A 15,917-nucleotide genomic window follows, 5' to 3' on the forward strand; every position below is an offset into this window, starting at 1 on the left:
CTTAAAGCCATGGTAAGTAGCATAGGTAAGTAATATATGAATTGACTCAAGCCTAGCTACGGGTGCATAGGTTTCACTAAAATCCAAACCTTCGACTTGTGAATATCCATTGGCCACAAGTCGGGCTTTGTTCCTTGTCACCACACCATGTTCATCTTGCTTCTTGCAGAAGACCCACTTGGTTCCTACAACATTTTGGTTAGGACGTGGAACAAGATGTCATACCTCATTCCGCGTGAAGTTGTTGAGTTCCTCTTGCATTGCCAACACCAAATCCAAATCTTTTAATGCATCTTCCACCCTGTATGGCTCAATAGAAGACACAAAAGAGTAATGTTCACAAAAATGAGCGACACGAGATCGAGTGGTTACCCCCTTATGAATATCACCGAGGATAGAGTTCACGGGGTGATCCCTTTGTATCGCTTGGTGGACTCTTGGGTGAGGCGGTCTTGTACCCTGATCATCTTCCTTGTCTTGATCATTAGCATCTCCCCCTTGATCATTGTCCTCCTCTTGAGGTGGCTCCTCTTGATCTTCATTTTCATCATCTTGAGCTTGATCCCCATCTTGAGTTGGTGGAGATGCTTGCATTGAAGAAGATGGTTGATCTTGTGCTTGTGGAAGCTCTTCGGATTCCTTAGGACACACATCCCCAATGGACATATTCCTTAGCGCGACGCATGGAGCCTCTTCATCATCTAGCTCATCAAGATCAACTAGCTCCACTTGGGAGCCATTAGTCTCATCAAACACAATGTCACAAGAAACTTCAACTAGTCCAGTGGACTTGTTAAAGACTCTATATGCCCTTGTGTTTGAGTCATAACCAAGTAAAAAGCCTTCTACAGCCTTAGGAGCAAATTTAGATTTTCTAACTCTTTTAACAAGAATAAAACATTTGCTACCAAAGACTCTAAAATATGAAACATTAGGCTTTTTACCGGTGAGGAGTTCATAGGATGTCTTCTTGAGGATTCGGTGAAGGTAGAGATGGTTGATGGCGTAGCAAGCGGTGTTGATTGCTTCCGCCCAAAACTGGTCCGAAGTCTTGTACTCATCAAGCATGGTCCTCGCCATGTCAAGTAGAGTTCTATTCTTCCTCTCCACTACAACATTTTGTTATGGCTTGTAGGGAGAAGAGAACTCATGCTTGATGCCCTCCTCCTCAAGAAAGCTTTCTATTTGAGAGTTCTTGAACTCCGTCCCATTGTCGCTTCTAATCTTTTTTATCCTTAAGCCGAACTCATTTTGAGCCCGTCTCAAGAATCCCTTTAAGGTCTCTTCGGTTTGAGATTTATCCTGCAAAAATAACACCCAAGTGAAGCGAGAATAGTCATCCACAATTACAAGACAATACTTACTCCCGCCGATGCTTATGTAAGCTATCGGGCCAAATAGATCCATGTGGAGTAGCCCAAGCGGCCTGTCGGTCGTCATGATGTTCTTGTGTGGATGATGGGCACCAACTTGCTTCCCTGCTTGACATGCGCTACAAACCCTGTCTTTCTCAAAATGAACATTGGTTAGTCCCAAAATGTGTTCTCCCTTTAGAAGCTTGTGAAGATTCTTCATCCCAACATGGGCTAGTCGGTGATGCCAGAGCCAACCCATATTAGTCTTAGCAACTAAGCAAGTATCGAGTTTAGCTCTATTAAAATCAACTAAGTATAGCTGACCATCTAATGCTCCCTTAAATGCTACTGAATCATCACTTCTTCTAAAGACAGTAACACCTATATCCGTAAAAAGACAGTTGTAACCCATTTTGCATAATTGAGAAACAGAAAGCAAATTGTAATCTAAAGAATCTACAAGAAAAACATTGGAAATAGAATGGTCAGGTGATATAGCAATTTTACCAAGTCCTTTGACCAAATCTTGATTTCCATCCCCGAATGTGATAGCTCTTTGGGGTCATTGTTTTTCTCATAGGAGGAAACATCCTTTTCTCCCCAGTCATGTGGCTTGTGCACCCGCTATCAATGATCCAACTTGAGCCCCTGGATGCATAAACCTACAAAACAAGTTTAGGCCTTGTTCTTAGGTACCCAAACGGTCTTGGGTCCTTTCACATTAGAAACAAGCACCTTGGGTACCCAAACACAAGTCTTTGAGCCCTTGTGTTTGCCCCCAACATATTTGGCAACTACTTTGCCTGATTTGTTAGTTAAAACATATGAAGCATCAAAAGTCTTAAATGAGACATTGGGTTCATTTGATGCAATAGGAGATTTCTTTTTGGGCAATTTAGCATGAGTAGATTTCCTAGAACTAGATGCCTCACTCTTATACATAAAAGCATGATGAGAGCCAGAGTGAGACTTCCTAGAATGAATTCTCCTAATCTTATGTTCGGGTTAACCAGCATGATATAAAATATAGCCTTCGTTATCCTGAGGCATGGGAGCCTTACCCTTAACAAAATTAGACAATCTTTTAGGGGTATTAAGCTTGACATTGTCTCCCTTTTGGAAGCCAATGTCATCCTTAATCCCAGTGCGTCTCCCATTATAGAGCATGCTTCTAGCAAATTTAAATTTTTCATTTTCTATCTCATGCTCATTAATTTTAGCACTAAGTTGAGCTATGTGATCATTTTGTTGTTTAATTAAGGCTAGGTGATCATGGATAGCATCAACATTAATGTCTCTACATCTAGTACAAATGGAAACATGATCAACAGTAGATGTAGAGGGTTTGCATGTATTTAATTCATCAATCTTAGCATGTAACATGGCATTCTCATTTCTAAGATTTGAAATAGAAACATTGCAAACATTTAAATTTTTAGCCTTAGACATTAATTTATCATTCTCAATCTTAAGGCTAGAAAGTGATTCATTGAACTTGTCAATCTTAGCAATCAAACTAGCATTATCATTTTTAAGTTTGACAAGAGAATCATCACAAACATTTAATTTCTCAACCTTAGCAATTAATTTGGCATTGTCAATTTTAAGGTTAGAGATGGTGTCATGGCAAATGCTAAGCTCACTAGTTAATTTTTCACATTTTTCTACTTCCTGAGCATAAGCATTTTTACCTTAACATGCCTTTTATTTTCCTTAATAAGGAAGTCCTCTTGGCTATCCAAAAGTTCATCCTTCTCATGAATAGCACTAATTAATTCATTTAACTTCTCCTTTTGTTGCATGTTAAGATTGGCAAAAAGTGTAAGAAAATCATCCTCATCATCACTAGAGCTAGCCTCATCACTAGATGTTGCATATTTAGTAGAAGCTCTAGATTTTACCTTCTTCTTTTTGCCGTCCTTTGCCATGAGGCACTTGTGGCCGATGTTGGGGAAGAGGAGACCTTTGTTGATGGCGATGTTGGCAGCGTCCTCGTTAGAGGAGTCGGTGGAGCTCACATCGGAGTCCCATTCCCGACACACGTGGGCATCGCCGCCCTTCTTCTTGTATTACCTCTTCTTCTCCTTCTTCTTTCCCCTCTTGTCGTCGCCCCTGTCACTATCACTTGACAATGGACATTTAGCAATAAAATGACCGGGCTTACCACATTTGTAGCAAACTTTCTTGGAGCGGGGCTTGTAATCCTTTCCCCTCCTTTGCTTGAGGATTTGGCGGAAGCTCTTGATGATGAGCGCCATCTCCTCATTGTCGAGCTTGGAGGCATCGATGGGGAGCCTACTTGATGTAGACTCATCTTTCTTCTCCTCCGTCGCTTTGAATGCGACGGGTTGCACCTCGGGTGTGGAGGTGGTGCCTCGCTCAATGATTTGTTTGGAGCCTTTGATCATCAACTCAAAGCTCACAAACTTTCCTATAACCTCCTCGGGAGACATTAGCTTGTATCTAGGATCACCACGAATTAATTGAACTAGTGTAGGGTTAAGAAAAACGAATGATCTTAGAATAACCTTGACCATTTCATGGTCATCCCATTTTGTGCTCCCAAGGTTGCTGAGAGCACCTAGAGAGGGGGTGAATAGGTGATTCTGTAAAAACTTGAAACTTAAAGCCACAAAACTTGATTAAGAGTTAGTAGACTAAATAGCGAGCTCTTGTGAACACAAGTATCACAGAAAAGCAATCACAAAAGACACGCGAGTTATCCCGTGGTTCGGCCAAGTACAACACTTGCCTACTGAAAGCAGCTAGGCCCCTAGTTGGTTTTTGTGATTAATGGCAACGTAATGTTATATGTGACTAACGTGTGTTTTGCAGAGACAAATGGTAAGTTAGGTCGCATTACAGGTAAAAGTACTACAACGGTGAAAACAATCCCAGAGATAAGAACTCGAAGCGATGGCTAAAATGACAAAACAAAAGGTGAAGGACTACGAAGTCTGAGTGTCAAGGAGATGTGGACACTCGTGATTTAGTTAGGTCTTTTATTCTCTTTTAGCCGTACTATAAAGAGGGGTTGTCGATGAGTAGTTTGACCAAGAGAGTTCTAGTGTAGTGTTGGTGCACATTCACACTCACATACAGTGCTAGGTGTCACTCTAGAACTCACTCACAAGTTAGAACAAAAACCGATTTGAAAATCAGCTGAAAAACAAGAAATAGGGTTTCTGGCCTTGGGGCACCGGACTGTCCGGTGTGCACCGGACTGTCCGGTGCACCCTCTGCCAGGTGGGGCTGAACTGGCCCTGGGGAAGGCTTCCCCGAGCAGAAAACCTGAGATCGCCGGTTTGCGAAATGAATTTTAGTGGCGCACCGGACAATGCACCGGACAGTGCACCGGACTGTCCGGTGTGCCATCAGCCCAACGGCTATCTGTCAGAAATAGCCATTGGAAATGATCGTTGGCGCACCGGTGGCGCACGGTTGGCGCACCGGACTGTCCGGTGCGCCAATGCGCAGAAAAGTTCTGGTAACGGCTAGTTGGTGGGTGAGGGCTATTTATACCACCTCCAACCACCATATTCAATGTCTTGCTGCCCACATTAAATCCAGCACATTGCTAGAGCATTGCAAGCACCAAAAGCCTAGTGAGGAGATTAGAGAATCTTAATCCCGCATTTGTTCCTCATTAGCGCTAGCGAGAGCCACCTAGAGCACACACCACTTGCATTAGGCTTCTCTTGGTCAAGCGAAAGTCTACGGCTTGTTACTCTTGGTGATCGGCATCACCTAGACGGATTGGTGGCGTTGGGAGCTCGGTGATCACCGTGAAGATCTTGTTGGTGACCCGACTCAAGTTTGTAAGAGGTCTCGAGGGATCCACCGCGCCAGAGTGGCAAAGGATCATCTCGTAGTGAGCACTTGGTTTTTGCGAGGACCAAGGGGGAGCGATACCCTTGCGCGGGTGCTCCAACGAGGACTAGTGGAGAGTGCCGACTCTTCGATACCTCGGGAAAAATTGGAGGAGTCTTCTAAACCTTGCTTTACATTTTGCACTTAATTCAAGCACTTTTATTTGTGTATTTGTTTAGCAAGTAATTGAAGTATTGTCTTAGCATTGTTGTATTTCTAGTATTATTTTCTTAGTGCTAGTTGTTGGGGTGAAGTTGGGCTCTTGCTTAGTCTTTGCTTAGGTTTTAATTAGTGTTGATTTTTAGAAAAGCCCAATTCACCCCCCCCCTCTTGGGCATCGTGATCCTTTCAATTGGTATCAGAGCCTTGTTGCTCTTAGATTAGCTTAACCGCTAGAGTAACGATGTCCGGTGGGGATGGACCTCCTCCCGTTTTTGATGGTGACGATTTTCCATATTGGAAAATTCATATGGAAGCATATTTAGAGGCTATAGACATTCACTACAAGAAACTGATAAATGTTCGTGGGTTTTGTTAAAAACGTGGGTACCGACGTTCTTACATTAGTTAAGTTCATGAGTTTTTTTAAGAACGTGGGTACCCACGTTCTTACATTAAGTTCGTGGGCCATGGACAAAACCGTCGAACTTAACGAATTAGGAACGTGGGTACTCACGTTCTTATATTAAGTTCGTGGGCCAAATGGACACCGTCGAACTTAACCAGTAACACCTAAATCCCTACACCGCGGTGCCGCGAGTCTCTCTCTCAGCTCACTCGTTTCCTGCCCGCCGCCGCCAGAAAATCGCGCCTCCGCTAGAACACCACGGCGCCGCCGCCAGAGGTCCTCGCCTCGCTGCCCAGTAGCCAAAGGTCACCGCGGCGCCGCTAGAGCTTCTCGGCTCGCTGCCCAGCAGCCAAAGGTCATCGCACCGCCGCCAGCCCATTCATTCTCGTCCTTGGCTCGCCGCCCCCGCAGCCCAAGCTCACCGCTTCCTCTGACAAGATGGCGGGGAAGGGAGCCAAGGCCACAGCCGCCAAGTCAGCGGACAAGGACAAGGGGAAGAAGACCGACGGCCCCGTCTCGCGCTCTTCCCGCGCCGCACCCCAGGTGAGCTTGATCCCTCCGCTGTGCTCTGGTCCGCTCCACACGTTGCTTGTCTGGTCATTCATGGACCAGCATTTCACTATGCATCCGGGAGCGCGGTCGTTAGATTCGTCTCTTCAATTTCTTTGGGGGTCTGTGCGATGCGATTTCGTGGGATTTTATTAGGGTTTTCACATGGTTAGTTAGATGTTGCTTTTTTTGTTTGCTCATCCATTCAAGAATTTTGTAGATCTATAGAAGCTCGTGGTATGTGTAATGGGGTCCTGTGGATGGAATGGTGGTTAGAGCAACTCCAAAAGAATGCTAAAAACTTTTTCCCAAAATCTGATTGTTGGGGTTAGACTCAAACTTGTTAGGGGTGTATGACGCTGTTTGCTCCAACAGTTCTCCAATCAAAACACAAAAACCAAATCTGGGTCAACTCAAAAGAAGCACATGTGTTGTTTCAGGCTTTTTGTTTGCATCGACCCTTGTTTGAAAATTACGACAGTGTTGGCTCATGTGTTTGGAAACCTGTACATGTTCACGCACATTGTTAAAATTTTGGGGCGAGATAAAGATTTAGAGGTGGAAGACATTGTTAACACTTTGCCGACCAAGAACCTTGTGATAAGGTGTGATCGAGTTATGAAAATTGTGAGGCCTGGCAAGAAAAAGCTATCGTCATGGCCTGCTCATTTGGAGATACATAATGTAAGTATTATACGCCTCTTATGGAAAACATAATATGTATATGTTATATTTTTTTTTGATCCTGTCAGTTAGGATTAATTGTTAATACTGTGTGATGTTCTCCTAAACAGTCGTTTAGCCCATTTAATACTGTAAATGTTACACAGGGGGTATGCTGATTCCATTCACTCGTCTGTTTATCCCATTTGATTGGATGTTTAGCTCATTTAATGGACCTTGTAGCCTGAATGCTAAATGGTAGGTAAATGACTATTTACCGTTTAGCGTTTAGGAAAACACTGCTACTGTGTCTCTAATTATCCATTGCTCTTAAAGACTTCTAATTTTGCATTAACATTGCACCACCTCACCTTGTAACTATTATTCAGCTTCACATGATGACAGGGCTACAACCCTTTGCTTCTGAGAGGACCAAGTCACCAAGTTATCTCCCAAGAAGAATAGAATACCTGAGGTACTTTTTCTGTGCACTAAGTCACCTGAGCAATCACTGTCTGTGTAGCCAAGCAATGTATAATCTGCTGCTGCCCCCTTCTTGAAATTCACTCCCAGGTTAAGTGTACCTGCCACATATCTGAGAATTTTCTTCACTGCAGTCCAGTGTTCTTTACCTGGGGCCTCCATGAATCTGCTTACCAGACCAACTGCAAAAGCTAGATCAGGTCTAGTATTCACCAGGTACCTCAGACTCCCAACGACACTTCTATATCTGGTCTCATCATATTCAGTCCCTTTCTGAGCAGTACTGAGCTTTACTCGCTGCTCCATAGGAGTGTCAGTGTGATTACAGGAAGTCATGTTGCACTGCTCTAGTATCTTGGTTGAATAGGATTTTTGACAGATTGTGATACTATTTTCTCCTTGCTTCACCTCCATTCCCAAGTAGTAGCTGAGCAGTCCCAAATCACTCATACTGAATGTCTTCATCATTTGTTGCTTGAACTCTGCAATGCTACTTACAGAAGGCCCACAGATGATTAGATCATCCACATATACTCCCACAACCAGCACGGTTTTGCCAGTTCCTCTCCTGTAAACTGCATGTTCTACTTCACATTTTCTGAATCCCAGGGACACCAGTTCTGAATCAAGCCTGATGTTCCAAGCCTAGGTGCCTGTTTCAGCCCATATAGTGCTTTGTTCAGTCTGAGTACCTTGCCTGGCTTCTTTGTATCTTGGAAACCTGGAGGTTGAGTGACATATACTTCTTCTTGAAGGTCTCCATTTAGGAATGCTGATTTTACATCCATGTGGTGAATTTCCCAATTCCCCTGTGCTCAAGAGCTATCAACACTCTTATTGTTTCAAACCTTGCCACAGGAGCAAATACTTCATCAAAATCAACATCCTCCTTTTGAGCATACCCCTTAGCAACAAGTCTTGCTTTGTGTTTCACTATATTTCCAGCAGCATCTCTTTTGACTTTGAAAACCCACTTCAAACCAATTGCCTTTTGTTCTTTTGGTAGATCTGTCCACACCCAAGTGTGATTTTGTTCAATAGAGTCAAGTTCTGAATTCATGGCCTGTCTCCAGCACTGATCTGTCAAGGCACTTTCAACATTTTTTGGCTCATCTGCAGCTAGTAAACAAAAAGCACTGTACTCAAAATCATGAACTTCTTGTGTTGAGTCTAATAAGTCAGATATTGTTCTGTACCTCAAAGGAACCATGTCTGAACTTCCTGCATTCACTAACTGAGATTTAAGGTATGGTTTATGCACACCACACACTTTTTATGATGTTTGCTACACCTTCCATTCTAAACTGAACTAATTCATATCTTACATAAAAGATCAGATGGAGTACAAAACTTTTAAAAAAAAACTTCTCCGTTTATAGAAGAGGCACTGCACATATTATATTAGTGTGCCATGGGTTACTGGAGGATGTAATCTTATTCTAGTGTTGCAATAGAAACCCTCTTGAAGTCCACACTGGTTTTTAGTTATACATGTCTAGTTCTCGTAGTTGAAGATAAATTTACAGAGTTATGTGCGCACTTTAGCTTAAACCTATGCCAGGGTTTGTTGTGTGCATTTGCTCTGTTTGAACTGCGCTTTAGTCATTAATACTGTGTTTTGTGAGGGCACCGGGCTTTTAATTTTCATTCATAACTCATAGCATTTTTTTCTGATGCTTATGTTTGCTTCACCTGTGTCTAATGATTGAAGGCAATATCTAGCCATTCGAGTTTCAATCTGATGTCTGAGCTGTCCCTTTCTTTTGTAAAATTTACTTGTTATTGTTAATGTTCATAATGCTGAAATAAGATGTGAAAAGACTGTATTCCATGCCTTGCGGACATGAAGTACCCTGTTATCTTTTTTATTTTTTTATTTTTGTTATTTTGTGGTGCAGACAACCGCAGTTGATTTTAAGCCATACGTTGGTCCAATCTATAATGCGATACTGGGACGTTTGGTCAATCAAGATCAGGATCAGGTTTGGCAAAATTCTCTTTTCTCACTCCCTCTCTTGTGTGCTTGCAGTGCACTCTCATTTATCATGCAAATTTGTGTTCTCCCAGGAGGTAAAAGAATGCGCCATATCTTGCATGAGTTTGGTGGTCTCTACTTTTGGTGATGGTCTTGAAAGAGAATTACCAGCATGCCTTCCCATACTCGTTGACAGGATGGGTAATGGAATTACAAGACTTACAGCTGTCAAGGTAAGTTTTTGACTGCTTGCATTTGATAACAATGCTTAATTGGAGGTTTTAAAGGATACTGCTGAAGCGTACCTTGGCAAGAAGATCAACGATGTTGTCGTCACTGTCCCTGGTTAGTAACTGAACCATTCTGCTGGTTACCTCTAGTAGTTGTTAAGTAAAAATGTGGTGGCTTACTTCCTTATGTTTTGTTTTTTTGCAGCATACTTCAATGATGCGTAGAGGCAGGCAACCAAGGATGCTGGTGTCATTGCCGACCTCAATGTTGCTAGGATCATCAATGAGCCAACTGCTGCTGCTATTGCCTATGGTTTGGACAAGAAGGGTGGCGAGAAGAACATCCTTGTCTTTGACCTTGGTGGTGGTACTTTTGATGTCAGTATCTTGACCATTGATAACGGTGTGTTTGAGGTGATGGCCACCAATGGTGACACCCATCTTGGAGGTAAGAGAATTTTTCGATTAATAGCTATCCTATGCACTATGGCAATAAAATACTTCTGATCACTGTACTGTTATATTATTTTCAGATGCTTGTGTTTGATATATTAAAACTCATGATGATGCCATGTATTCATAGGATTTGTTGATCTGAATCTGAATGGTTAATGTTGCCAGATATATTGATATAATTATAAAGGCTATCTGCATTCAAAGTTTATGATGCATGCATACCTTGAATCTGCACTGTGTATTTAGAAGTTACATGGACACACTTGCTTTTACTATTGAGCACATTTCCTGTGAGCTTGCATATCTATTTCTGACCTGAACTGTATCACCTCTTCATTCAGGTGAGGATTTTGACCAGAGGATCATGGAATACTTCATCAAGTTGATCAAGAAGAAGTACAGCAAGGACAACCGTGCTCTTGGGAAGCTGAGGAGGGAAGCTAAGCGTGCCAAGAGAGCCCTGAGCAACCAGCACCAGGTCCGAGTTGAGATCGAGTCCCTCTTTGACGGGACCGACTTCTCGGAGCCGCTGACCCGTGCTAGGTTTGAGGAGCTGAACAACGATCTGTTCCGCAAGACTATGGGCCCTGTCAAGAAGGCCATGGAGGACGCTGGCCTTGAGAAGAGCCAGATCCACGAGATCGTCCTGGTTGGTGGAAGCACCAGGATTCCCAAGGTCCAGCAGCTCCTAAAGGACTACTTTAATGGCAAGGAGCCCAACAAGGGTGTGAACCCTAATGAGGCTGTTGCCTTTGGTGCCGCGGTGCAGGGAAGCATCTTGAGCGGCGAGGGTGGTGACGAGACAAAAGGTTCGGTGCTCTTTCACTAGTGCTATAGCTGGGGTTTTTTTTCTTGTATGTGGCCATCCTGCTTACATAAGTGTGATTTTGCCTTGATGCAGATATCCTCCTCCTTGATGTGGCTCCTCTCACCCTGGGTATTGAGACCGTTGGTGGAGTCATGACCAAGTTGATCCCGAGGAACACTGTCATCCCAACCAAGAAGTCGTAGGTGTTCACCACCTACCAGGACCAGCAGACCACTGTCTCCATCCAGGTAAGGACGCGCATCCTGCCCCTGTCTTCTCTGCATTGTCAGCTGCTTGCTTGGTAGTAATGACCTGTTTGTTTTGTCTCGTGCAATGCTTGTTTATGGCATATTTAATATTAAAGAACAAATGCGGAAACACTTGATTAAGGATATCTAATATTGCATAATTTAGTCATACCAATTTCTGTCTGCTTATGCATGAGAATATGTTGTCTAATTTTTGTTTATTTCTTATTTTCTTCTGTGGTACCTAAACTATTTCACTTGATAGGCATTTTCAGTTATTGCGAATTCACCTCTACTTATTGATCTCTCGTGTGTCCTAGATCATGTTGTTTCTGAGCTCACAGCTTTCCTTCGTAAGGTACTTGCATAGTCCAGTTGATGTTTAATGTGCCTGAACTGCAGTTGCAGTCATAAAGCTCAAACAATCTTGAGCATTTGGTTTTACATTATATTCTCTGGTTTCTGTTTTTGTGATTTGTGTTCTGATGATGCAAACACTTCCATTTTTATGTTACTCCTGCACAAGTTTTCCTGCACAACCAACTGTCTTTTGAATTCTTTTTGTTATTTGATCGGATGGCTGGACCGCGTCGACGCTCCCTCGCCGCTGGGGTCAACAGAGACGAACAGCCGGGGTTGCTGATGTCCTATCATATTGCCACAACTGTTTGCTCCTTTGCCAAGTTTATATACGATGTTATAACCTTTTTGGCTGGAAGGACATTTGGGTGTTTTCTTTATCATTTGCCCCTCTCTAGAAATTGTTACATGTAGCATTTCCTGTCCAAACAGGGCCTATTTAGCATTTTCAGGTTCTCGGTTTTATTTTGTAACAGATTCCAGGTTTCCAGCACTCAGTACCACTATTTGGATAAGCATATTGTGCCTTTTAATGTTAGCAACATTTATTGTTACTCCAAGATCTATTCTAATTGCCAACACTTTTTTATAAGCAGTTCTGTAGTTATTGATGGTATTCATGTTCACTGTCAGGAAGAGGAACTGAAAAGGGGCGAGCTGGAGGCTGACAAAGACAAAATGATGAGAGAGTATAGAGCTCAACTGGATGCTTTGGACTGTTAGGTGGGTTTGGATGTATCATTCAACACAAATTACTTCTGAAGGTTGAGCGAGCCGTTTACCATGGTGTTCTCAATATGATGCTCAGCTGTTAAGAGGGTCTGGTCAAGTTGTGTGGCTTCCAAAAACTTTGTAAGCAACTGGTAAGTCATTGTTAAATCGCTGTACCTTGGAGGATTTGATGCCATATATTTGAGACATTGAACTACTATATTTATGTTAAGACTTTACATACGCAGTTTAGTGTTGTGAGAGTTGTTTTGTTGTGACATGCTTTGGACTATTAGGTGGCTGAATTCTGAATTTTCAGATTTGGAATAGCGTCTAAGTCTGAATTTCCAAAGTAGTTTCTTGGACAGTTAACATCGCAGATCCTTTGCACGATGCATCATTTTAAATAACACGGTGCTGCGTCATGAAATGAAGTCTGTTTTCACTCTCATGTTCATGTTCATGCACAAATATGGAAGCCACATTTTGTGTTTATCATGCTTTCCTATATCTTTATGTACATGTGATTTAATGCTAGTTGTGTATTTATGAGAATTTTGGTTTATTTTGTAGGATTCCGGCTCTCATCAAGTGACTCCTCCCCCTCACGTTGACTTTGCGGACAGATGTCTCAATTCTAGTGGTGGAGCTACGAACAACAATCCGATGTCCTGATCGAGAGCGATGGAGTTAATGTTTGAACTTGTGTGTTTGAACTTATGAACTAAAAATGTGAACTATGGATGTGAACTTGTGTGAATTTGTGAACTTATGTATTTGGACTTATGTGAATTTGTGAACTTATATATTTGGACTTGTGTGAATTTGTGATATGAACATATATCAATGTGTTTGAAATCTATATTGTATGTGATATATTGTGTTGCATGTGATATTATGTGTGTCTAATTTTTCATTTTTGTATTTTTTATTTTTTTCTGGGAAAGGTTAAGAACGTGGGTACCCACGTTCTTAAGGTTAAGAACGTGGGTACCGTCGAACTTATTGTGCAGTCCTCGCAGACCCACGCAGGGTTAAGAACGTGGGTGCCCACGTTCTTAAGGTTAAGAACGTGGGTACTGTCGAACTTATTGTTCAGTCCGCGCAGACCTCCGTAGGACACATAAGTTCGACGGCCATGTGACCCCGTCGAACTTAACCTTAAGAACGTGGGTGTCGTCGAACTTATGGGAAAAAATTCGACGGCCCCCGTCGAACTTAAAAACGCACGTTCTTAATGTTAAGTTCGACGGTACCCACGTTCTTAATGTTAAGTTCGACGGTACCCACGTTCTTAAGGTTAAGTTCGACGGGGCCGTCGAACTTACTTCTCTAAGTTCGTCCAAAAATCGCCGCCGGCTATATTCGTCGGTAAACCCACGTTCTTACGGTAAGTTCGACGGCTTATTACATTAAGTTCGACGGTTTTTCACCCACGTTCTTTAACCAGTTTCCTGTAGTGATTGGTGTCTACAAAGCCGCCACACAAGGATTTCCCCAACCTAGAGATCCCACAAATCTTGTAGGTGATGAGTTTAATTATGAGAAATGGAATGCTAAGGCCAAAAACACCCTTTTTAGAGGCCTTTGCAAAGATGTGTTCAATAGAGTTAGAAATCATAAAAATGCTCATGATTTGTGGATGGACATTTGTGCTCTACATGAAGGAACTAGGAGTGAGCGTGAGGAGAGATATCACATTGCTATGAGAAAGTTGAATGCTTTTGAAATGCCTGCTAATGAAAATGCCAATGCTATGTACTCACGTCTCAATATTCTTGTAGAGGAAGTAAATGGATTGGGGCTTACTCAAATCTCACAACCGGATGTTGTGAGGAAGATTCTCAGTGTCCTCCCAATAGACAAATATGGACACATTGTCACTGTGCTACATCAAATGGATCTTTCAGTTACCACACCTACACAGATATTGGGAAAGATCAATGCTCATGAGATGTACATGCACATCAATGACAAAGATGAGTCATCTTCCAAGAGAAAGGATTTGGCTCTCAAAGCAAATCAAGAAAGAAAAGGAAAATCCAAAGTACAAATTGAGGAAGAATCCTCAAGTGATGATGACCTTGATTCTAACATTGCCTTGATGGTGAGTAAGACCACCAAGATGTTAAAGAAGCTCAACAGAGAAGGCATCAAATTCGATTCAAGAAAGAAGAAATTCTTTTCCAGCAAAAGAAAGCCCATTTCTGAGATGGATTGCTACAACTGTGGAGAGCTTGGGCATCTTGCTCATCAATGTACCAAGCCCAAGAAGAAAAAGTTCAAGGGCAAGAAAGAAGATGACAGCGATGATGAGAAAAAGGAAAAGAAATTCTTCAAGAGAAAGGATGGGAAGCAAAAGAGGTTCCACAAAAAGAAAAAATGGAAAGGCATATATTGTTGGTGACTGGCTCACTGACATTGAGTCATCAAGTGGATCTTCTTCAAGTGAAGAGGAGAATGATGAAAAGGTTGCCGCCATCGCCGGGGACTTCTCTTCACCACCACCATCACCATCATCGACTTCTCACCTATGCCTCATGGCTAGAGGTGAACGGAAGGTACAAAATGATATTGATATTACTGATGATAGTGATAGTGATAGTGATGAGGAATTTGCTTCACCTTCATATGATGAACTAGCTGACTTGCTTAAAGAATATACTCAAATCATTAGGAAGTCAAAAGCTAAATGTGATAGGTTGAAAAATGAAAATGAATCTTTAAATGCCAAATATGACATAGTTATGAAAGCTAGTGATGAACTAAAAGAAGAGAACAAAACTATGTCATCAACTGTAAATGAGCTCACAACCTCCCTAAAAGATGTTAAGAATAAATGTGACAAGTTAAATGAAGCTAATAGGGAGTTGCAAGATAGATTAGTAAAAATCAAGGAAGATTATACTAAGATTAAATTTGATCATGATAATCTTCTTGTTGAGAATGAACTTTTATCTTGCAAAACACATGAGGCTATTAACCCTGTTTTTAAGATTGATGTAGCAACCTCATGTGATGATTTGAGTCAAGAAGAGCAAACTAGTATACATGATGAATTGACTGAAAAAGTTGAAGTCTTGACTTTAGACAACCAAAAATTGAAGAGATACCTAACTGATGCAACTACTAGAGGAAAGGTTGCCATTGAGAACAATGATTTCAACAAAGAGTTGGCAGTGGATAATGAAAGGCTTAAAAATGAGGTCAAGAAACTTAAGAGTGAAAATGAACATCTTGCAACAAGTGTGCAAAAGTTCAACAAGGGCCAATACCTCCAAAATGAGTTGCTTATGAACACTGTCATGAAAAACAACAAGAGTGGTATTGGATACAATGCTTTTGTGCAAAAGCAAGCTACCACTCAATACAAGCCAAAGCAGACTCACAAGCCCATCAAATGCTTTGAATGTGGAAAGGAAGGTCACTTTGCCCACAACTGCAAAGCCAAACCACCAACTCCCTTGCCTAAGCACTCAAGACCATTTGCTTTCAATGCTCATTATGTTCTAAGAAAAGTAGCAAATGGAAAGGTCAAAGTTAAATTCCTAGGTCCACCAAGCAAGAGTAGACCTAGACAAATTTGGGTTGCAAAGTCCTTGATTGAGAGAGTCACTGGTCCTATGCAATATAGGGCCATC

The 15,917-nt window shown here is 42.0% G+C and overlaps 1 protein-coding gene across 1 annotated transcript; it reads left to right on the top strand.

Moving 5' to 3' along the window:
• The first annotated feature begins 9,660 nt into the window (after window positions 1–9,660).
• LOC109941019 (luminal-binding protein 3-like) lies at window positions 9,661–12,288 on the top strand. Its single transcript, XM_020541465.2, is given in 6 exon segments — window positions 9,661–9,696; window positions 9,919–10,141; window positions 10,491–10,958; window positions 11,051–11,205; window positions 11,471–11,563; window positions 12,199–12,288. Coding segments are annotated over 6 exon segments (1,065 nt in total).
• Window positions 12,289–15,917: the final 3,629 nt, after the last annotated feature.

This window comes from Zea mays, chromosome 7, assembly GCF_902167145.1.
Source record: "Zea mays cultivar B73 chromosome 7, Zm-B73-REFERENCE-NAM-5.0, whole genome shotgun sequence".
Taxonomy (NCBI): Eukaryota; Viridiplantae; Streptophyta; class Magnoliopsida; order Poales; family Poaceae; genus Zea; species Zea mays.